Source organism: Liolophura sinensis, chromosome 8 (assembly GCF_032854445.1).
Source record: "Liolophura sinensis isolate JHLJ2023 chromosome 8, CUHK_Ljap_v2, whole genome shotgun sequence".
In the NCBI taxonomy this organism is placed as follows: domain Eukaryota; kingdom Metazoa; phylum Mollusca; class Polyplacophora; order Chitonida; family Chitonidae; genus Liolophura; species Liolophura sinensis.
In genome coordinates this window covers 35,423,788-35,449,578 of record NC_088302.1, presented here as the reverse complement: position 1 = coordinate 35,449,578, position 25,791 = coordinate 35,423,788, and the positions used below count along the sequence as shown (strand labels likewise).

At 37.6% G+C, this 25,791-nt stretch overlaps 1 protein-coding gene across 1 annotated transcript; it reads right to left on the bottom strand.

Moving 5' to 3' along the window:
- Positions 1-1,363: 1,363 nt before the first annotated feature.
- Positions 1,364-24,464, bottom strand: LOC135472456 (uncharacterized). The gene is made up of 21 exons (XM_064751973.1): positions 24,363-24,464; positions 19,865-20,189; positions 19,391-19,499; positions 17,497-17,613; positions 16,813-16,874; positions 16,060-16,236; positions 15,322-15,435; positions 14,697-14,777; positions 14,149-14,251; positions 11,935-12,011; positions 11,088-11,152; positions 9,925-10,076; positions 9,600-9,631; positions 8,953-9,052; positions 8,406-8,542; positions 7,750-7,918; positions 6,971-7,107; positions 5,503-5,597; positions 5,156-5,234; positions 4,191-4,299; positions 1,364-3,146 (listed from the first exon to the last, which is right to left on the bottom strand). Exons 2-21 carry the CDS (start codon positions 20,186-20,188, stop codon positions 3,052-3,054), a joined length of 2,334 nt encoding a protein of 777 aa, XP_064608043.1. The 5' UTR covers position 20,189; positions 24,363-24,464; the 3' UTR covers positions 1,364-3,051.
- Between the last annotated feature and the right edge of the window lie 1,327 nt (positions 24,465-25,791).

The following is a 25,791-nucleotide window of genomic DNA, read 5'->3' as shown; positions in this document are numbered from 1 at the left end:
ACCGGCATTAAATATTTTTCTTTTTTTTTAAATATTTTTTAAAACCCAGTAAAAGTTTAGAGAAACTTGTCGGGTCACAGCTTTAGCGAGTCTCCATTGTCGACAGCAAAGTGATGTCACGTTGACTCTAGCTCTCTAACGCCCAAGGTACTTCCCGTATAATAGCCTAAGCAATAGCCTATGATAGATTAAAGTTGTGGTCTTCGACCATGGAGGCCCAACTGAAAAATAGCATTCGCGGAAACTGGATATACTGGAAGGATATTTCTTCCACTGCTTGAACTGTTCATACAGTAGACCCACTATATCATTTATACAGTTTACGAGTATGTCCACTGAACGCCTCAGATATCTCACAAGCATTTTATCATCATTCAGGGGATTCTTAACTCCAACTTACGACTCGTCTTACGGCATTTGTGCAGTATTGTCTTGTTCTACATGTTATTCGATGAAATCCCATTGAAATAATAAAGTATGATATTTTTTAAGAAAACTTGACTATCCTGCTTTCGACTGAAATAAGTTTTAGCCAGGCGCTGTCTTGTCCTTTAAACGAAGTTGTGGTCATGCTTAATACCATAATCAGCAATTTTAACCTTACATTTATACACATAATAATACTACATCATAACCCAATTGCTTATTTCTATACATATGCGTCACTAAGACTGGACCAAAACAACATATACCAGAATATATGTTTATGTACATACAAAACAAACTTTCTCGTCATTCACATACAAAAAATGATTTTCATTTGTTCTGGCTTTCCCATCTCACTCATAAAATTTGGACTTTGTGGTTAAAATTAGAACTACTGGCCGGTAAAACTGAAGCTAATGACAGCAGAACCTCTACAAACCCAAATAATATTAGAAATTTGATATTTTGAAATAAATGTTATGCATTAAAGTAGATATGCATTTTTTAGTCATCAAATGTAACTGTTGCCTAATGAAACAATACTGTTATCACGATCAAATATACCTGTAATGCCCTTTTAGCTGTTTGTTCGTTTAAGAAATCCATTCAACAGAGGTATAATTCAGAGGTGCACAGTTTGTGATAGTAATACAATTGGGGAATGGACTGAGACACTGATAAGAGTGGTCTCGCAACAAATCCACATGGCATGTATGTTAATCAAACATACTTTACCTGAGCTCTACTTGTGGCAGAGCGACACAGTGTATGAATATACATATAATACTGTTGCAAATTTTTATACAGAACTTTCCATACCATTTTTTGCTTTCACATAACTATGTCAGTTTTCAAAGGGATAGCTACATCACATCCTGAAGTCTCTGTTTCGTGCATTACAAAAAAACAGCAGAAAATTGTACCTGTAATGTACTAAATGTATTAAAGAAGAGGCAAAGCGCATATATGTTCAATATGTACTATGTAGAATTACTGGACCACATAACCAGATCAAGTAATACCCAATTCTAACAAGTATATTTTCAACTAGAAAATACATCCTTATAAAAACTGATATGTCGCTAACAAGTATTCTGGACATTCTGTATACATCAGGGCCCAGTTTTACAAAGCAGCATATGATATTTTTTTTACCGTACATTTATCGGATGATATTTTGTACGTCACTATTACGGTACCATTGCCCTGTATGTCGGATTATCGTACATGTGAAATAGGGCCCTGGTTATCTGACATATATAGGTCAAGGCAATTAACAGGGGAAATAGAACACCATAGAAATCATGTTGTATTACAGCTTGCAAACAAGGTTGTGCTTGTGTGATATGAACTGATGTACACGTTTCATGTCAACTTCTTGCACGTAACTGTCCAATCACCCAAATCACAATGGAGAAATAAACCAATGACTGTTTTATATGTAAAATCATAGGTTCAGGAAGAAAAAAAAAAGTGTCATATTGCATGATAATTACCATAATGAACTCCTCACCAGGAATGAGCACTAGTTTGGTCACCTCTCAATCTCTCATGACCCACAGGCCCATGATTTAATATAATTACATTAGTTCACATTTACCGTCAAAGACTTACTGCATTTGCCTTCAAATTTTGTCCGTGTCTAAGTTTCTGAGTTTAAATCATTTTCGGCGTTTCATTGATCTTACAATATTGGTTTGAGGTTTGTTTGGAAAGTAGAACATTCTAACAGAAAATATAAGGTTCAGCACAAAAAGTAATAATTTATAAATACAATTTGCAATCCCCCCCCCCCCCACCACCCCCCTTTTTTTTGGGACAAACTTAGTTCTGAAACTAATTCTATCTAAAAAAAGAATTAAGTCAAGCATTTATATGTAAAGTAATTTAAACATATAAATCATATACAAGTAGCTCATTTTTTGTGCACACTAATAGCAATTGTAACACTTCCAACACATATACGAGTACTTCTACATTTGTTTAAATACTAATACTTGAAACGCACAAAAAATTTGCTGAGTATTTTCACCTTCATGTACTGGAGAAGTAAAATCACATTTAATCATGTAAAAACGATTCATACTTCCCCATAACACTATAAAGCTGAGGTAAACAGGTGATCACATATACATGTAGGTGGCCCACTTGTATGAAACCCACTTAACCTTACGGGCATCTAACAGCCATGGCAACGTAATGCCTACATCGCTGGTAGCCATGCTTGTAACATTAACAAGGCTTCGTACAAGCAGGCTCATGTCCCTGTCTTGCCACCCACATTGTAACTGCAAGCATAACCTTGTCTGTTAACAGGTCTTTAGCTATCAAAATCATTTATGATGTAATCCCCACTTCTTCTGGCAGTTATAAGCGCATAAAAGAATTTCTGGTAGCTTTCGTAAAACGTAAGATTTCACCAAAATGGCATTTGAACTACACTCAAATGTGAGCACTGCATTAAAATTTGAACAACGCCACCTTAGAAAGTTTTGTTCTCATATAAAATAAGCCGAAATAAACTTCATGTTCCCTCCTGGACGCACTATGAAAGACATAGCATTGAGGTACAAGGTGACTTTCACTTTCAGTCAGCACTTTATTCCAAATGCGTTGATCTGAGGGCTAGTCTGGGGTAGCAGAGCACCTGGCTTCTGGTGGTACAGGAGTGAAGAAATACATGGCCAGTATCACCAGGTAAATACCAACCAGTATCCAACCTGCAAAAGGTAAAACAGGAGCATTTATTATTTATACAAAGATGAAATGTCGGGACTTCTATCACTGATAAGTGATATCTCACTGGCTAGAGTTAGATATCACTTTTGTTACTGCACACACCGGCATCATGAAGTGAAAAAAGAACCATGTTGTTTTATGACGTTCCAATATGAGCTCAGTACAATGACATCATAATACAACTTCAGCCAATTTTAACATTTCTTGCACTTCAAACAAATTTAACGTTTTCTTACAGAAGACATTACGTTCCACGTAACGCTATATGTATATACACATGTCCATGAAGGCCTACAGCTAGAAACAACATTTTAAACCTGTTCCAATACAAGAAATCACAACATTGTCAACATGTAAATATTAAATAGAATATTGCACAGTGAAAGTGAAATATCTCATGAATATTCTTGTGAAAGATGCGAATGATAATCCACTTGACGCTTCGCATCTTTTGGGATATCATTTTCACCTCTCACACGAAGAAGAGTTATGATATTCACCCTTCACTGCGTATTATCTGCTTTTCATTACCACCGATGTATTTCACACAAATGTAGTTTAGAAGAAATGAAGATGACAATGAAATATTTTACACGAGCACATCAGGGTGATGTATGCAGCCAACCTACACTGTTCTACTGTAAAAGTACAACACAAGGTATACAGAGACCTACGATGATGAAAATCTGATTGTCTGAGCCATTGGTGTTTCATGCCTTGCTCAAGAAGTTTTCGCTATCATGACCGTGGTCAGGAACCGACTTTTGCTGGGCGATCCTCCTGACTTAAAGCCGCAGCCAAAACAGTGAGAGCAGAATTCAAACACACAACCTCATCCCTCAAGGGTCTGGTAGTTGCAGTGAGGCAGAGTTTTATTATAAACCATTTAAGAATAACATAAAAAGAATCAATTCCTCTTAACAACCCACAAAGCAAGGACTGTAGACAGTAAAACAGACTGTAGACAGTAAAACAGATTGTAGATAGTAAAACATGCTATGTTGTTTTCAAAGAAAGAGGCTTACCTTGAAAATAGTCGCTCTTGCCATCTTGAAAGGTGTAATTCATCACAATCACAGAAAATATCACAGCCCATAGATGAATATCATTGAAAACCAGATAGAAATCAAAAGGCTGAAACAGAGAATACCACAAACCAAAGATAACACTGAAATTCAGCAAGAAACCAAAAGGCTGAAAGAGAAAATATCACAGACCAAATATAACACTGAAATTCAGCAAGAAACCAAAAGGTTGAAAGAGAAAATATCACAGACCAAAGATAACATTTAAATTCAGCAAGAAACCAAAAGGCTGAAAGAGAAAATATCACAGACCAAAGATAACACTAAAATACAGCAAGAAACCAAAAGGCTGAAAGAGAAAATATAAGAAAAGGAATATCCTAGTACAAAAATTAGTATCATTGATAAAGATATATTAAAGGGTTGGAAGACAAAAAAAATTAATGGTTAAGAAAAAATCCCAGACTGTCTGCTTATTGTGAGCATAAAGTTCAAGACGAATAAAATGTTTGTGTCATTACTTCACTCTGGTGAATGTGTAAAAGAGATGACCTTATCCCAATCACTGTGTACACAATTTGGATATCTTACCTTAAGCTGAATTGATTTCTGATATGTAATATGTTTTTCTTAAGACACAAACTATAAACATGGCAAACCTGATAGAAGTTCACAAAACAGGTTTCAGGGTTTACAGTAGCATAGTATCTTCTAGAAAAAAACATCTTTTTCATTCATAATTTAAATTTGGGAAAAAATCTGATAAATTCCTTTTATCTTGGATTTTGTTTTTATGAATGCTCACAATATTGATTACTGTAATTCCTCAACCTTTTCACATGTTTGCAGGGTGTTTATTTTATGCATATTCTAAAGGCATTGTCCTGTGTGGACTGATAAGGCATTGTTCTGTGTGGACTGATAAGGTATTGTTCTGTTTGTCACTGTTGTTTTCCATTACTTACATAAATAAGATCAACCAGAACCATCAGTGGAATCTGGACCAAGCAGACCTGGACCGCTGTTGAACTGCCGATTTCCAACCTAACAGTAACAAGGGAAAATAACCTTAAACTCATGAAGATCAAGGGGAATAACTCACATGCTACTTTTTATCCAGACTATGTAAAGTATACCCAAGAAAATGTTACGCGCAATATGAAAATTATGTTCCATCCTATTTTCATAAAAAAATACATCATACATGTAAGAAAACAAAGTGTTAAATCATGTTTCATATGGATTTATACTGCCTTAACAAATAATGTAAAAATTCTTCAGTCAAAAGACTCCTTATTTGTGAATTACATACCCTAATGCCACATTGTTCTGTAAAGCAAACTGTATTCCATTGACCACTTCCGGTAACTCTGGTACTACTGCTAGAAGCGTCACTCCAATGAAGTACTGAAATCACAATGCAGAATATCTGGTCATTTGCGAAATACAATGCAGTGATTCCAAGCTACTTTTAAGTGAATTTTACAGTTATGGAAAGAAGTACCTTATAGCTGTAGTAACATAAATCAGTGGATTCATACCAAACACATGTACCTCAAAGACCGAAACACCTGAAGATGAAGCTGATCCTTCATCTCAGAGATACCAGACACCTTGAGTAGAGGATGATGACTTAATATTTCATAGATACCAGACACCAGGAGTTGAGGTTGACCACCTACCTTATGAGATACCAGACACCTGGAGTAGAGGCTGATGACTTACCTCAGAGATACCAGACACCTCCATGTAGAGTAGAGGTTGATAACTTACCTCAGAGATACCAGACACCTGGACTGGAGCTTGATAACTTACCTCAGAGATAGCAGACACTTCCATGTAGAGTAGATGTTGATAACTTACCTCAGAGATACCAGACACCTGGAGTGGAGAATGATGACTGAGAGCTATCAGACATCTGGATTGATCATTTAGCTCAGAGATACCAGACACCTACATGTAGAGTAGAGGTTGATAACTTACCTCAAGAGATACCAGACACCTGGAGTGGAGACTGATGACTGAGAGATATCAGACATCTGGATTGATCATTTAGCTCAGAGATACCAGACACCTACATGTGGAGTAGAGGTTGATAACTTACCTTAGAGATACCAGTTACCAGACATATGGAGTGGAGACTGATGACTAACCTGAGGGCTACCAGACACCTGAATAAGACTGATCATTTACCTCAGAAATACCAGACACCTCCATGTAGAGTAGAGGTTGATAACTTACTTCAGAGATACCAGACACCTGGATTGGAGCTTGATAACTTACCTCAGAGATACCAGACACTTCCATGTAGAGTAGAGGTTGATAACTTACCTCAGATATACCAGACACCTGGATAGGACTAATCACTTACCTATGAGATACTCGACTCCTCCATGTAGAGTAGAGGTTGATAACTTACCTCAGAGATACCAGACACCTCCATGTAGAGTAGAGGTTGATAACTTACCTCAGAGATACCACACACCTGGAGTAGAGGCTGGTGACTTACCTCAGAGATACCAGACACCTCCATGTAGAGTAGAGGTTGATAACTTAGAGATACCAGACACCTGGACTGGAGCTTGATAACTTACCTCAGAGATACCAGACACTTCCATGTAGAGTACAGGTTGATAACTTACCTCAGAGATACCAGACACCTCCATGTAGAGTAGAGGTTGATAACTTACCTCAAAGATACCAGACACCTGGAGTAGAGGCTGGTGACTTACCTCAGAGATACCAGACACCTCCATGTAGAGTAGAGGTTGATAACTTACCTCAGAGATACCAGACACCTGGAGTAGAGGCTGGATATTCTCAGTAACCAGGTCTGCACAGAGGGAGATCAGCACAGCACAGGCCAGCATTATGATGGCAGACTTCAGCTTAGACCAGTGTGCTTTGGCATGGTGACCTACAACAATCCACCAGTGTCAAAGAACATGCACAAATTATTTAGCTACTTCTAAATGATATGCAATAGACGGGATAACCTTTCATCCAACTCCAATTTGCTCAATTTGCCTGATTTTGATGTTATAAAGGTGTTTTGAGGTTTGAGTGGAAAGTAGGATGATATGGCAGTGGGAAATGTAAGTTTCAGCACCGGAAGAAATATTTACCTTTAGACATAATAATAAACCTTTATTTGCCTCTAATAATTCATTTTTTGGGGTGAATTATTAGGTCAAACACCGTAATTCATTTTTATTGATACCAAGGTCTATGCTTATGACATTCCTCAACATTTCTGCACGTAAAAGAGCAACTTTCAGTGCAATTTATACACATTCTTGATTTGATTCTGGATGGATGGGCCAGTTTGAGTTTGGGCTTCACAAAAAGTATAAATTTATCAGTCTACACAGAATAATGGCTTGAAAACATGCTTAAGTAAACTCCAAGCAAACATTCCAACAGGTTGAAGAATTATAGTAGTTAGCAATCTATATGATAGGTGTTAAAAGCCATACCCAAACTGAAATACACAGTTCCATAACTTCGGGTGTTAAAATCAAATCCATAATCAGACAAGTCTCCTAATCAGTGCTCTTACCCTGTGACTGTGGTTCCCCTTCATCCGTTGTCTCGTACAAAACAGACTTGTGTGTCTTCAAGGTGAATATCAGTCCTATTATGTAGGAGATCGGCAGCATGATGGCACAAGCATACACAAGGGGCTTGATGTGAGAGTCGTACAGAGTTTTGTCCCCATTTAGACCAAACTGGAAACAAGGTTCATACATGGAATAATTGCAATGTGAATTAAGACAAGATTCACCATATTTTTCTCTCGGTTTTGCTTCTGAAGAATGACAAATTCTCAGCAGTTCTAAACCAGATTAAAAGCTATATCCCTCTAATTTTTTGCCCCAAAATTGCCACATGCTGTCCTTGTCGACAAATTTGAAGATCACACAACTATTTCTTACCAATACAAGCCATTGCCCAGCTGTGTAAAACTACATCATTTTATGATGTTATGCTGCAGTGTTTGTGAATTACCTCCTTGCTCTGCAAGTAAAACTATACAGAGACAATGACATACATGTATATGTGTTACAGAAAAGAACCAAAGACTACACTGCTTGGAATAAATGTATAATTCTTTCAAGCACTGATATAGGTCAACACAAAAACATATTTATAAACACACAAAAAACTTGATTCATGAATAAAAAGAGTGCTGAATAATTCAACAAGTGATCTTACAATAGATTGTTCACACTCAGAGCACTGAATCCCGACATTCGATCCATTGCCTGTGGTACTATTTGTGGTATAGTTTTCACACTTCTGACACTGAAGAGTTCCATAAACCTTAGAGAAGATTGTTGGGGCAAAAATCCCTGGACAAATAAAAATGATCAACAAAATGGTAATATAAAACAATTTAAAAGAAGTAAAATTAATAATAATGGCAATAGTACATACATATATCTAAAAAAGTTAAATGCATTACAAATAATTCCAACTGTGTAATTGTTGTAAACATCAGTGATGATATCTCATTATCTTTTACTGCAATTTTATAGCAGCTTGAACATAACGAATTCAAATTCAAACTGTTGACATTGAAAATATGATTTTACCCATTAACCGATGTACTACAAATTTTTCTGGAGGGACTTTTCACTCAGATTTTTGAATTTTTCAAGATTACCATGCCAATGACACAGCTAAGGAGAGGTAATTTTAAGGCTTACATACCAGCCAATATCTATACCCGAGTAGAACTTTATTTCTTAAGCCAACCTACCTGCTACAGAGACAAAGAGCAGTGATGCGCTGACCCCAGCAGACTGAGGGTTGAACCTCTGTGTTCGATACTTCAGGCCCCCTGCCACCATGCTTAAGCCCTGCAACCATCATACTGTGTTAAGTGCACATTCTTGTTCATGCAAACTGCCAATAGCTGGATTTGAATTCCGTAAGTCAGGCTCTCAGATACAAGAGGAGCTACCTCATGCCGTAATATTAACCACTCCCCTCACACATGGGGCACCTTTCAATTGATTCATTCAAAAAAATAAGGAAATACTGACTCATAAAGAGATTAGTGACGGATTGTTCAGAGTTCACACCCACCTCCCAAAAATGTCCATCCTGTACTCTACTGGACTTTCGGCTCTGAGAGGCCTAAACAACTACATGTACATGTAAACTTCCACAAATCACATCTGCTATATTATATTAAGATGAAATATATGACAGTAGTTAGTTCTTGGCAACAACTGAGTGAGTGAGTGCTTGGGGTTTAATGTCGTACTTAACAATTTTTCGGTCATAGGACGACGAAGTAATCATTAGAGTGCATGTAATGTGCCTCCTTTGTTGCAGGATGTTTTACCACCGCTCTTTTATCTAGTGCTGGCAACAAGATTTAGAACCTTGAATGTCACTCACCGGAATTAACATCATGGTAGCCAGCAATGTTCCTACAAGCAAACAACAGATAAATCACCATTCCAAAAATAATACATATGTTATTAATTAATAAAATCATACTCAAAAACACTGCAAGTATAAATGGTATTTAAGTAAATAGAGCAACAACCGATACCTATGTCTGACAATAACACAGCTTCTACAAGAGACTACCGTGCTAATCAAAACAGGTTTTCTCTTCGTAAATGATTCAATAATTTTAATCCAGGTAAAGATATACATAGGGTACAGAATCAAATTCCAAAGCCATAAGATTCATTCAAATTAAAATAAGCAGGCTTACCTGCCATGGCTGACTTCACTAGTTCAACATAACAGTTGTTCTTAGCCTTTAGTCCATTCACAAGAAAGATGATGTACAGGATCACCTCCACAGCTGATCCAAATGTGGCATTCATGATAGCTCCCACGGCCAGAACGCTCTGAGCTGCTATACTAATGGCCAAAACAGAAACAGTCAGTTACAACAGCTGATCCAAATGTGGCATTCATGATAGCTCCCACAGTCAGAACACTCTGAGCTGCTATACTAATGGCCAAAACAGAAACAGTCAGTTACAACAGCTGATCCAAATGTGGCATTCATTATAGCTCCCACGGCCAGAATGCTCTGAGCTGCTATACTAATGGCCAAAACAGAAATAGTCAGTTACAACAGCTGATCCAAATGTGGCATTCATGATAGCTCCCACGGCCAGAATGCTCTGAGCTACTATACTAATGGCTAAAACAGAAATAGTCAGTTACAACAGCTGATCCAAATGTGGCATTCATGATAGCTCCCACGGCTAAAACGCTCTGAGCTGCTATACTAATGGCCAAAACAGAAATAGTCAGTTACAACAGCTGATCCAAATGTGGCATTCATGATAGCTCCCACGGCTAAAACGCTCTGAGCTGCTATACTAATGGCCAAAACAGAAATAGTCAGTTACAACAGCTGATCCAAATGTGGCATTCATGATAGCTCCCACAGCCAAAACGCTCTGAGCTGCTATACTAATGGCCAAAACAGAAATAGTCAGTTAGAACAGATGGGCCAAATGTGGCTTTCATGATAGCTCCCATGGTCAGAACACTGAGCTGCTATACGGATGGCCAAAACACAAGAAAAACAATTATATGGCTAAGAATACCCACCAACAACCAAAGCACTCTGCTACACATATCAATGCGCAAAAATGGCAAACACCCTAGTCTCTTTATCTGATATAAATGCCACATTTAAGAGGGGCAGGTAAAAACACACAGGTAAATAACCATCATGCACATAAATCACTTTCTTTACAACTACATTAAATACACATATTTTGTGAAAAAGAAGACAACTATTAAAATCTGCCTAAAGAACACACAAAAATCTGTAACTGTCAGTAATGCTTGTACATTGTCAAACCTGATTACACTTAATCAGTCTAAACAATTTGTTCTCCCTGGAGGACTTACCATGCTATGCCCATTCCGATGTAGTAAGTAAGAGGAACAATAGCCAACAGGGACATGATACATTTCTGTGAGGGAGTAAGAAGGCAGAGTTAGGACATTTATTTCTTAATACAATACTGTATGCAGCAATACTCAGGTACACAACTACTGATAATAAGATGTGCTGCTGCAAACGGCACCTCACTTTAAAATTAATTCTTCATTTTCCAATGTTGGAATTACATGTTCTTGTAGGACAACAATCACATGTGGGGTCTTGGGGTGACCTCAAGATCACACGCTACCATATTGTGATCAATCTGTGAAATAATCTTTTTCTTTCCTATTATTGATTTGTTTGTTTGTTTGATTGGTGTTTTACGCCGTACTCAAGAATATTTCACTCATATGACGGCGGCCAGCATTATGGTGGGTGGAAATCGGGCACAGCCCGGGGGAAACCCACGACCATCTGCACGTTGCTGGCAGACCTTCCCACTTACGGCTGGAGAGGAAGCCAGCATGAGCTCACAGCGACCGCATTGGTGAGAGGCTCCTGGGTCATTACGCCGCGCTAGCGCGCTAACCGACTGAGCCACAGAGGCCCCTTCCTATTATTGAAACTAAAATAGTTTTAGTCTCCACTGACACTTGCCCACTCATAGAAATTTCAGTTAAAAACCGAAATCTAAATTCTGATGTTTAATAAAGCAATATTCCTTCCACACCAACCAGCTGGTGTTTTAAACAAAATCAAAATATAATAACCAGTTTGACCAACATTTGCTCTTTCTTACACTTTTTTTATTGTTTTTTTTTTTGCTTCAGGTGAATGCTCCATACATGAATTCATAGGTGTAGTACTTACCACAAAGCCACTGGTGTAGTTATTGTCAGGATCAGAGTAGCCAAGGATAAGAGCAACAACCACAAACACCAATAAATCTGATGGCATTAAGGAACCAGCATATGCGAAGACAAGTTGGCAACAAATTTACATCACAGATTCACAACATTTATCCTAAAATAAACCTTTAAGCAACATGGCTCCATACAATGTACATTTATATAAGGTCATTGTATCTCTGCCCTTAATATATTATTTGAGCAACTGTAAAATACTTTTACAAATGAAAGAAGAGAAAGTATGCTTAATAGCAAAAATGTGTAATTATGCGTGTGAAGAAAAATTTTCTTTAAAATTGACTTCATGTTCATGCAAAATTTAAGTAACGTGTTGAGAAAGAAAACTGGAATAAATGTATACTGCAACATGGTACATAGTCAACATGGCCTACTGTCCTGCTAAATATTGATTTCAGTACACTCCTGCCAAATATAAATCTTACTAATGTTGATCAGGAATAAAAATCTGTTCAAATATTAAAGCTCACTTCCAATACACATCTGTGTTCACTTCAGTTTGGTAGAATGCAAGGCATCCTCTACTGTGAAAATCTACTTTAGGTGACTTCTTTCGTAATAATGTTTTGTTATATGATATTATTTCATTCTGTAGTATTACATTATAGTATAATCCTATCCTGGATAACACTTGTTATTTATATACTTGCACACAGCTAATTTTTTTTGCACTCCACTGAACGTCTTAATTGTTAACAATTCTGTATATGGACTTGCAGAGCATGGAATAAATGAAATCAAAAAAAAAAAAAAAAAATTAGAATTGATAGCAAGGCAAGGCTCCCAAATTCTGTTTGAGACTCAAGAATGCAAAACTTCAGCTCAATGCATAAAGAACTGAAATTGTGAATTTGGTTATTTAGGGTAATTAACAGAGCATCAGCGATGGAACATCCCCTTTGTGTGCTGTATATGCATGTAAAACTTCAGGTCATTATTTACAATACTTTTTAAGACAAAACCCTAGCATTTTGTTCAATAGTGATTCTTATACACTATACACTAAGCCAGGAATTCAGCAATTTACGATATTTAATATGTACACACGGAATCAACGATGGAATATCCCCCCCTTTTGATTCTGCTCTACATGTGTGCGAACCCTGAGCTCAATACATGCAGTACTTCTTGAGAAACCACCCTTAACACTTTGTTTAACATTGATTTTTACATGCACACACAATACAGTCAGGAATTCAGTGATTTACAGTACTTCATATCCACAAATCAACGATGGAATATCCCCGTTGTGTTATTGTGCTCTACATGTGGGCAAACCCTGAGCTCAATACATGCAGTACTTTTTGAGAAACCACCCTTAACACTTTAACATTGATTTTTACATGCACACACAATACAGTCAGGAATTCAGTGATTTACAGTACTTCATATCCACAAATCAACGATGGAATATCCCCGTTGTGTTATTGTGCTCTACATGTGTGCAAACCCTGAGCTCAATACCTGCAGTACTTCTTGAGAAACCACCTTTAACACTTTGTTTAACATTGATTTTTACATGCACCCACAATACAGTCAGGAATTCAGTGATTTACAGTACTTCATATCCACAAATCAACGATGGAATATCCCCGTTGTGTTATTGTGTTCTACATGTGTGCGAACCCTGAGCTCAATACATGCAGTACTTCTTGAGAAACCACCCTTAACACTTTGTTTAACATTGATTTTTACATGCACACACAATAGTCAGGAATTCAGTGATTTACAGTACTTCATATCCACAAATCAACGATGGAATATCCCCGTTGTGTTATTGTGCTCTACATGTGGGCAAACCCTGAGCTCAATACATGCAGTACTTTTTGAGAAACCACCCTTAACACTTTAACATTGATTTTTACATGCACACACAATACAGTCAGGAATTCAGTGATTTACAGTACTTGATATCCACAAATCAACGATGGAATATCCCCCGTTGTGTTATTGTGCTCTACATGTGTGCAAACCCTGAGCTCAACACCTGCAGTACTTTTTGAGATATCACCCCTATTCATCAGCCCCCTATTTTTTTAACACTGCTTTCTCTATAATTGGACTATAACGTCGACACTCAGGGTGCCACCCATACTTTTTACAGGCGAGCTAATAAATACAATATCATGAAAATAACGATCCACTCCAACAAGGATACTGACAAGAATGACATTCATGCCATCCACTGTGTACTTGTAGTAGTAGATGTTCACAGACTGGTGTGTGTACATGATGATCTCACTGTGAAGGACACTCAAGTCCTAGAAATCAAATCAAGGAAGAATTACTGCATGAGACACAAGACACAAGTTTCTAAACACAAACGAAAAAGCCATTCTTGTTCACAACTATTCACAGAACTACAATTATAAAATTTACTCCAGACCTGCAATATCTGAATGAAGCCAGATTCACAGCCTTAATTAATCTGTATGTTGAAAGGCTTATGGTAAATGACCTTAAAAATCCCCTCCAAAATGCCTTTTTAGAGGCCAATAAACGTCAGAAGATATTTTGGTGCTGAAACTGTTTTCCAGCAGGTGTCACATTCTATGTTCCAAACAAACCTCAAAATACCTTTCTATTTAGGGCCAATAAAACTCTCAAAATCAGGTTAAATGTGAAGCTAAGTCATGGGTGAAATTTTGGTACCATTTATATTATTACTAACACATTGGCAGCAGCTAGCACACTGGTATGCCTTACCACTGTCATGACCCCGGAGTCCCCAATCTGAACTTGTTCAGGGGGCAGAAATAGGATCTTCTGAACTGTCTTAATATTGACCTGTAAGAGAGTATAATAAGGCAGACATGTGTTCATTGTAGTCACAAATTTATTTTTTAAAGAACAGGGCAAAACGGTAATGGTTTCATAACTGTTAAAACTTTTGCCAGATTTGCCAACACTTGAAGTTCTGTCTACTGTACAGTTACAATTAGTCCATACTGTAAAGATGGATAACCAAAAACGCATTAGAAGCCAATTTCTGATGCACCAATAAAAGTTAATATGCTTGACAACAAAGTAAGAAGATGCCGGCCGTAAGTGGGAAGGTCTGCGGATGGTCGTGGGTTTCCACCCACCATAATGCTGGCTGCCGTCTTATAAGTGAAATATTCTTGAGTACGGCGTAAAACACCAATCAAAAAAAAAAAAAAAAAAAAAAAAAAAAAAAAAAAAAAAAAAAAAAAAGAAGATGCCTGCAGCCACTTTCACAAAAACTTCTTAGTTTGTTTTAATTGTTTCGTGTAGCCTCCTAACTCTATGGTCTTATAACACATAGGATGTGGCCTAAGGTTTGTGAAAGTTGCTCTTGTGTTCTGAATACCTTAGCAATAGGTATGGTAACCACCAACAGCCAGCTGATGAAAATGGTTATCCCATGAGCCAGCAGCAACAGTGGACAGCCCAGGATCAGCCACACTATGGTTCTGGGACGACACTATGAAGAAAAGACATTCAGAATTAAATCTTAGTTTTACCAAGGCGTTCATATCAGCTATATGTACATGTATACAGCTAACTGTGGAACAACACTGAAATCGAGGTGAGAATTCACAGAAAAAATCCTCTTAAATGAAGTTTTACATGGATATTTCACCTGTCATGTGGTATCAGTATTGTAATGCAATTCTGTCAAAATGAAGTCTTGCAGCTGCATCAATGTGGTAGCTAAATTTTGACAAAATGAATTACATTACTGGTTAAAATCTTCAGTAGCTGTCGCCTAAAAATTTCACTTGAGAATCGTCATGACATTCAGCAGAATAAAAACTGCAACCGTCTTCAAGAAACAGGACATAATGGCAAATCTTCCACCCATTCATATTATTAAAACAGTTACTTACAATGTTACTTACACGGAAATTTGGCCCTGAACCAAACAGTTGGATTCTGTCAACATACTATTTTGGTACAGGACACTGATCTTGTCCTTCTGCTTATTTTCAGGGTTGGAAAAGGAACGGGATGAGTAAGGAAGTCATCAATGATTGATAGTTTTTTTTTTTTTTTTTTTGTTTATTATATACATCTATTTTACAGATGTATAGTAAGGGGAACTAACCCAGTATGACTTGTCACATTTGAATCTCTTGGGTTTTTCTGGCTCTGTGACTTCCAGAGATACATTGCCGGACAGAAGAGCTGTAGTCTCTGCCACATAAATTCCACCCTCGGGCGACGGGACCAGGCCGTTTTCACTCGTCTTCTCAGCTACATACGCCAAAGGAACAGGATGGATCTGATGGTAAGAATGTTAAGTCCCAGTCAAAGATTTTGTTCACAATTTCTATTCATACAAATTATTAAATGTACATTTAATCTTAAAGTAATTTAAAGATTCAAGACATGTCAGACATGAAAGAAATTCTTAAACCAAATCTGAGGAAATTACATCTATATCCAATGTTTGCAGATGTATTAAAATAATATCAAGTATTGTGCTGCTCCAACAAAGTATGAAGTATTAAAGCAGTATCACCAACCACATCACAACCATAAAACCAATAGCAACCATAAACATTCATATCCAACTTACCTAGAGGCCTCCATAGCTCAGTTGGTTAGCGCGCTAGCGCAGAGTAATGACCCAGGAGCCTCTCACCAATGCGGTCAATGTGAGTTCAAGTCCAGCTCATGCTGGCTTCCTCTTTGGCCGTACGTGGGAAGGTTTGTCACAACTCTGTGGGTGGTCGTGGGTTTCCCTCGGGATCTGCCCAGTTTCCACCCAAAATAATGCTGCTGGCTGTCCTATAAGTGAAACATTCTCGAGTATGGCGTACAACACCAGTCAAATAAATCAAATCAATCAACTTACCTGATGAACAAACTTTCCAAAGGGCCATATGAAATATTTTGCCATCTTCCAACAGAATGGACCTGCAAAATACATCAGCACTTTTAGATTACTACAGAAGAAAGGACAGTGTAAACATGAAATGTCTTGAAAACAGATTTGTTTGTGATCATTGGTCAGTGACCATTTCTGCACTGTTGCCACAATTACACATGTGTATCTTCTTAGTTTATATCAAAATCTTGCTTTATTAACACTGAACTGATTGATTTGTGTTATCTTCAGCCCTTGTACATTTTTTTGCACTACACTTTCATCAACCTGTGCTAACTTAATTACCATGTCCTCTTCAGAAAATAGTTTGTGCCAACTTCCCACATAAAGCTTTCCCACAATAATATTCATCAGCCTGTGCTAACTTACCATAAGCTTTCCCACAATAATATTCATCAGCCTGTGCCAACTTCCCACATAAAGCTTTCCCACAATAATATTCATCAGCCTGTGCTAACTTCCCACATAAAGCTTTCCCACAATAATATTCATCAGCCTGTGCTAACTTACCATAAGCTTTCCCACAATAATATTCATCAGCCTGTGCCAACTTCCCACATAAAGCTTTCCCACAATAATATTCATCAGCCTGTGCTAACTTCCCACATAAAGCTTTCCCACAATAATATTCATCAGCCTGTGCTAACTTACCATAAACTCTACCAACAATTGTGATCATCAACAAGGCTCCAACAAACAGATAGATCAGTGATATCCACCAGCCAAATAATAAAACATATAGCAGATTACTCGGTCGCACTGTTGACACTGAAATAAAGACAAAGAACTTATTATTTATTTGTAAGCTGTAACAGAGCCAAATCCCGAGAATGCACAGCCTTTCAGGAATTTGACAAGGTATGAAACAAGGTTCAGCAGTATTGGGTTACACAACAAACACCAAGACGAAAGTGTTAAACCCTTAAAACATATGCCAGATGAAAGACCACCAAACCACGTCTTGGAAAACAGTTCAATTCATATTTTGGAATTTTTCCAAAATTGGTGAAAAATTAGTGTTATATCATAGGTGACAATATGTTTCAAAAGCATCTTAACTGGTTGAAATAATTCCAACTTACATTTGGTAGTAAATGTAAGTTGCAAAAGGTTCACCTGTAGGAACCACACGAAGGCAAAACTTCAGCTCAATACAAAAAGTACTGAAATCGTGAATTTGGTCATTTACAGTCATTAATATGCACAGAGAGCATCAGTGATGGGACATTCTCCTTGTGTGTCATTGTGCTTTATACGCATTTAAAACTTCAGGTTAATACATGCTCTACTTTTTGAGATACAACGTACCACCCCTCACATTTTGCTTAACTTCGATTCTGATACACAATACACTGAGTCAGGAAGCCGCTAATTTACCATATTTAATATGCACATGCAGTATCAATGATTGAATACCCTCCCCTCATGTTATTCTGCTCTACACATGTACAAAACCTGAGCTCAATAAGTCCTGTACTTTTTGAGATACCACCTATAAACTTTTCTTTCATACTGATTTTGATACACAATACATTAAGTCAGGAATTCAGTACTTTATGGTATTTAGTATGTACACACCAAATCAACAATGAAATTTCCCCCTTGTGTTATTGTGCTCTACATGTGTTCAAACCCTGATGTCAGTACCTGTAGTACTTTTTAAGAAACCACCCCTAACATTTTGTTTAATACTGCTTTCCCTGTTATTGATTGCCAACAGTCAGGGTACAATATATTGCTACGCCTGTACTTTGTACAGGTGAGCTAAAAAACATATCCAACTATGTTCCTGAACAGTGTTTAATGGTCTTTCATTTGACATGTACATTCTACTTCGTGTTGGTATTTTTAAATGTACAGAAATTTTATATCCATGTATTTCACCCATATTTCATTACTAAATTACTAAAGCTGAATGTACTAGTATATCACAGATAAATAAACTGAGGTTAAGGCACATTTTTACAACCCAGAATTGACCAATCACAAGCAAAAACTTCCCACTAAATGGTGACAAAGGTTATTATGCCCTATAAATTGAAGGCAAAGAAACTACTTAAAGGTGTGAAAGTATATATATATATATATATATATATATATATATACATAAGATGAAAGACCATCAATCACTGTGCAGGAAAATCATGTGATATGTTTTTTTAGGATTTTCCCCAACCAAGTAAAATGGTTTTAAAGCATAAGATTCTACAATGGTCGGTAAACCCAGAGAGCATCACATAAATATTTATTGCTTGATATATTTTAGAAAAGATTCAAATGCATTTTACTACATGAAGAAAATAACAAAATAAATCAAATTACTGTGTTTTTATCTTTCATCTGTGATATACATCATATTGGTGTTTTCTTTGCCTGTAAGTCTACAGGTCACTGCAAAAAGGACTGACAAGCATGTACCTGTGCATGTGCTAAGTACTCAGCACCTGTACAAAATTAGCCTTTTAAGTATAACGATCAACATGCATGACCGGTGCCAAATTTAGAACTGTGACTTGGTGGTGTAAATAAGGTTCTATTTTCTCACCTCTGACAGGTTTGATCTTGTTGATGTCATCATATAGCTCCTTCACAACATCTGAGCGCTCAGACAGAGGTCGAGAACTCAAATGACTTTTCCACTTCTTGAAACCAAACTTTGAATCAAGAAGAAAATAAAAATAAGCATGACCAAGACCTTTTTAGTTCCCATATGCAAAAACATTGAATTGGACCACAGTTAGATTCCACTGTGTATGGAGCCGCTTTGAAAAAAAAAATTTTTGTGTACAAGACGTTGTCTACGTAACAGCACTATACGGGGACAAGATTTAAAAGAATTTCAGATAATCAAAAATAGATTTTTAAGTTTTGTGCAAGAGGGCCAAAAGATATTAGTACCTTACAAGCTGATTGAACAACATGACAAACAGATGCCGTAAAACAAGATCACTTAACATCCAAAATTATGGTGAGTTTTGTAACTGTAAAAATATAAAAAAAAATAAAAAATTGTATTTACCAAGTGATTGTTTGCGATCTTGTGTGCCTCTATCTCATTGTTTGGTCGGCCTACCACTACGTAGGTGTCCATGTTTGCTGGGGTAGACGACACAGACGTCTGTGATTTGTAGGAATGGTGGAAGACATCGGTAGGCTCTATACCTCCAGCAGACTTGACAATGGGCCCGTTGACACTACTGTAGGTGTTCCTCCTCCCAGCCGCGGTTTCTGAGAACGACTGTGATAATGGGTCAGTCTGTACTTCCTCGTTGGTGGTCGCCATGTAGCTGGGCAGAGGAGACGGCGGTAGCGAGGAAGTTAGGTTCTTTCCAGGTTCAGCCATTCTGCAAACACCAAAATATACAACACTATAAAATTCAGTCATTTTGCAAACAACAAAATATGCAATAAGATGAAGTTCAGACTTTTTAGAAATAACAAAATATACAATCAGATAATGTTCAGCAACTTTCCAAACATCAAGAACACAATATTCTGAAGACAAATGTCAATCAGCCATCCTGCAAACCCCAAGAATACAATAAGATAAAATTTAACAAAATGCACCACCAAAAGACAAGTTTCAGCAATTCTGCCAAAAAAAGGTCTGCCACCTGTTGATGATTGTGGGTTTCCGCCGGGCTCTGCCCGGTTCCCTCCCACTATAATGCTGGCTGCAGTCGTATAAGTGAAATATTCTTTAGTATGGCGTAAAACACCAATCAAATAAATATGTAAATAAATAGATAAATCAAAAGGCAACAAATAATGAAGAGGGGTGAAAACAGATTAAAACAGTCATGCACACTTTTTTCCGACTGTCTTACTAAATGTGCATAATTTTGCTTCCTTTGAAACTGCGATATCTCTGTTGTGAAACACCAAAAAAATAAAATGTTATGCTGTTTAAACATGCTGCTGAATACTTTATCAAGGCATATACATTTATTCTAGCATTGTCTTTTCCTTTCACATGGATTCTAATACATATAAGAGACGTGAAATCATGAATTTTGTCATATGCAGTAATTAAAACACATGCAGTGCATCAACAACAGAACATCCTACTTATGTTTCTCTGCTTTATACATACATATATATATGCACAACCTGAGCCCAATACATGTAGTACTTTTTAGATAAGACCTTTAACATTTAACACCTTTGATTCCAATTAAAACACAAGAGGGCTACAAGCAGGATATGTATTGGACTTCCAATGCCTTTGGGGCCATTCCAAATACATCACTCACAGACAGAACACATGATCTACACTACAGGCACGTGTATGGATGAGTGAAGCACTCCCATCCCCACCCATTCAAAGGTGACAAGTTGAGGATTACACATATCCAGTATATGAAAATGCTACACTACATGAGTCATAAACATGTGATATGAGGGGTGGCCTGTAGGCAGAGATAACAGCTTCTAACAAAGCAATTATGAGCTGTCCGATTACTAGGTAAAACCACAAGTTTAATCTAAACATGCACAATGTACAAGTATATATAACAATGTTCCTGAAATCATCAATTCCAATTTTCTGAAATCTGATCAACAGGTATTCTAATTCAATTGAGAGAAGCCACACAAATACTCAGATTTAACAGAAATCAAGATACAGGCTAAACAAAATTTTGCATACTGTACAAGCGTTCTATACTGACACCACAATATTAACCCCTAAATGAATCAGCTGTTCCACACACATGTATTACATGTGTGTGTTGGGCAGAACATGTCAGTTCAAATCAGGGTCAGGTACAAGCACACACACAGTCCTGACCCTTATTAATGGTGAATCAGGTCAGCTCTATTGGGTGTGAATCTAGAACAGACAGCTAGGACTGGACTAACATGAGGGGTAGTTCATATTGCCAGTATGACAAATAATTGTTGCAGCATAAAATCTGGCTAATAATGACTAAATTTGTTACCTTCCAAGCAAACAAAAGCTACCTAAATTAATTTTCCTTCACTTTTATGAATTTTTGCCCTGGCATAACCCAAAAAGGAAGGCAATAAAAATATTAAGCCTAAGATCAAAACTATATGAAAATCGAGGCAAAATTAGTTAATGGCATTGACTCCATTGACATATTATTTACTTTCTGATAATGGCTGTGGGAAGAAATCACTTTACAAATTTGACTATACTGTAGATTACTTCCGCCTTACCCTTACCATCTATCCTTTACTCTTTTCCAACCAAGTACAAAATGAAACTCTTGTGAGATGAAGGGATTGGGCATAAACCATAATTTTATGAGGATTCTGTATGATTTCAGGACTGGACTGGAAAAAATAGGTTCTTTTAAATGGAAAGTTCGGCAACACCAATCACATCAGCATGACATCACAAAGTGCGGACAGCAGTTTCTGTTTAAATGCTGCTCTATCATACAACCAATATTTTAACCCCTGAAGTTCTTTTAATTTATAGAATTTTCTGTTGAATATTTATACCATTATATTTGCTGTTCACGGAATCAGAAAAGCTAAAAATCACTCAAGTATATGTATATAAATAAAATGTAAATCCTCCAGGTCAGTCATTTTAACACTTTAGCACAGACAACATTATGATCTCGTCTATAGCATCAAGCCTTAATAATGTCTAATGGCCACCAGTGTGATCTGCAACTGCTTCAAGTTATTCACCATTCCTTTAAAAAGGTCATCTGTTAGATCTACTATCAGCACCACAAAAACAATTACATGTAGAAGGCTATTAATCATATATCACAAGAAAGTGAAGGATTGGCCGACAAAACAAGGTTCAATATTGGGAGCTCAAACAGGATGAGTCTGAACAAATAGTCATTCAGCACAGAGAGAGTCGTCACATTTATATGGTGCTACCATGCTGGTCATAGACCCTGTGCGTTGTTAGAATCTAATGCTGACAAAAATACACTGTAGATGTAGTCTGAATTTTTTGACTAGAACTTACAGAACTGACATTGCGATAAGCATGTGACAGCACTTTGTGTACACAAAGGGGAAAGTGGGGGGAGGAGTGTCAACGAAAGTGAAAGACAGTAAAATAGTGTGGACGGAGCAGATGTGTCAAACAATTTGTTTGTCAAAATATTGTTCAAAATGGACTTACCAGGCAAAAGCTAACCTTGGATGAGGAGAGAAGAAGTGCCCGAACGTAGGTGAAACAAGAGGATAAGGTGGGTAATATAAATAGAATGTTATATGGCTCTACCAGAGTGTTAGGAAAGGTAGATATCAAGCTATGTAGGGCTAGTGTGGAAGTCGGTACCGGTATAACCAAACCCGAGCCATACGTAATAGTACAAAGTGACTAATTAGCTCAGTTAGCTAGCTGAGCAACCTCAGCTTAAAAGCTCTCGAAAAAATATTTTGTCCTGCCATCTTTTCTGCACCTCAGTTTCTTTGATTGCTTTCTGCATGTATCTCACTTGCTGAACTTAGTTGGGCATTGGAATATTAAGATGCAATCGAAGAAACCGATAAGAATTTAAGTTCAGACTGTTATCGCAAGGTGCAGTGTCATCAATAAGCCTAGTCAGCATCGCAAGAATCCTGTGAGTTCAAGCAAGCTGAGACAAAATAGGGTGGACGTTCTTGCGAACTAATGGTGCTAAAGGCGTGATTTTATGGCAGCTGCTGATAGTAGTTCATCTAGAATTTTTTGTTTGAATAACACAGATTGAAGTTGTTCTTGCGGACGACTATGGAAATACAATAGTTTTCTAGAGGATTTCAATGCATTTTAAGACCAGAAGTGTCACACGACACTTCAAAATGGCTGTCTTCGGCGAGGCATTCAGTACCGCTGAAGTTCTAGCAGTAAGTGTAACCGTAAGGCAGCGTGTGAACTAGTTTCACTGGTGTGAATACTAAATTAAAACGATAGTATTCGAGATTCAACCAGAAAATTACATTTAAATGTGCAGAGGGTGCGAGTTGGACTGCCATAATTTGGAACGAAGAGGGAGTTCGAAAATACGCCCCATGTTTCTTGAGAGGCGGCGATGGACTCAGTGTTACCATGGAATGTCAGAATTATAAAATAGCACTCCGAGTCTATCTACATGGACCATTGCTGATGGCAGATGTGTATTAAGTCTTGCTAGTATCATAAAACCTCGCCTTTTAGCTGCGTTAGTTTGCAAGAAAACACATTGTGTCTTGTCCATATCTCGTGGAACTCCTGAAATGCTGGCACAGCTTATTCCTTGATGAACCAGCTTTCAAAAATGAATATCTGAGAAGGGGTTCATGCATGGACTAACAAAAGCATCAACCTAGTCTTCACAATTACCCAAAATTCTATCATAAGTTGCAATTTGCGTCTAAAGTACATCTTCAAGGTAACCCAAAGACAACATAAAAATGACATTATGGACATTCTTTAAAAAAAAAAAAAAAAAATCTCCGCAGCAACAACAACGGTGTGTTTGGGCCTAACCAGTGTTTTGGTGCTTAACTGTCGCCTTTCAAGAAATAAATGTGTCATTTGTCCACAAATAGTTACATACCTCCATTCCTAAACGGAAGCCAGACGCTACGAGCCCAAAGGAAGTAGACAAGTCAGTTTTACTTCAGTAAGCTGCATTCGGAGTCATGTGCATACCTTGGCTGACAGCTAGAGACGGTCCTCGTGACTGGCTTACGAGCGCCCCCTAGACAATAACAACTCGAGCACGTGGTCAGACGAGCGTAGCGGTCAATGAACCCATTCGGATGTTCTCCGTGAACTCTGTCGTTACCGGAAGTTCACCTGTGGACTTTAAATTCCCTGACCCATATACTGTTCAGACGACGAATGCATCACACTAAACAAGCTGTAGGTTTACGGGTGAAAACATTTAGTCCCTTTGACCGTACCGCGAACTGCTGCCTATTCTGTTATTTCAAACGACTGTGCCCATGTGACTTGTCATTAGCCTGTACTATCTTTATACATTAAAAATGTACTGTGCATCTTTAAAGGCTTGCTCTCCTTGACTGGGGCCGTTATTAACACAATATATCGCCTATATATAGCTCCACTCACCGGCTGCCAATAACAGACCGTTAGTTTGTTAAACTACGGGGGTTCATCAGTTGCTTGTGAACATTTGTTTGGGGGGGGGGGGGGGGCTCCGCAGTGTGGAAAGAGGTGATTGAACTGGTCGTTTGCTACAACAGTGGCACGATGCACGATGCACTTCCATTTTTATACAGGCCTGTTTATCGTCGACATTGTCGCTACATATAAAATTGTAAAAAGCACTTATCCCTATATAGCTGTAACAAAGGAAGCAGAAGCAGAAATTTTAGCTATTTTTGTTTTTGCATATTATTTTATTTATTTATTGATTTATTTTTTATTTATTTATTTATTTATTTTTCTTTTTTCTTTTTGGTTGTGGTTTTAAGCCCATACTCAAGAATATTTACTCATGAAATGATGTCGGCTAACATTGGAAGGAAAGCTACTGCCATCCGTAGGTTGCTGGCAGAACTTATCACGTATGTAGGCCTACGGACTGGAGAGGAACCCAGCAGGGGCTACGTGGACTTGAAATCACAATGACCGCATTGTTTGAGAGTCTACTGGGTCATAATGCGAAGCTAGCACGCTAATCACTTGGCCACGGAGGCCTCCTCATCGCTATTAAGCCTACTGTGTTTACATATATGATATTTGGAATTATTCTGGAAACATCCGTGTCTATAGTTATATAGAACCGTATTATGTCCAGTTCTTTTTTACAGGTGTACCATTTCTTGTACATGTGTGAAATAGCCTACATTTGCATAGGATTTAATGGATAAATACGAAAATGGCTTGCCATAGCCGATTGGCCCATAATTGACCAATAGGAGATGCGTAGATGAAATCAAACGCTGCAGATTATAGCATTCTTTTATTATCTCGCGCTTTCTCGTTTGTCTATCTGTCAGGATTTGATTTTCCGTGCT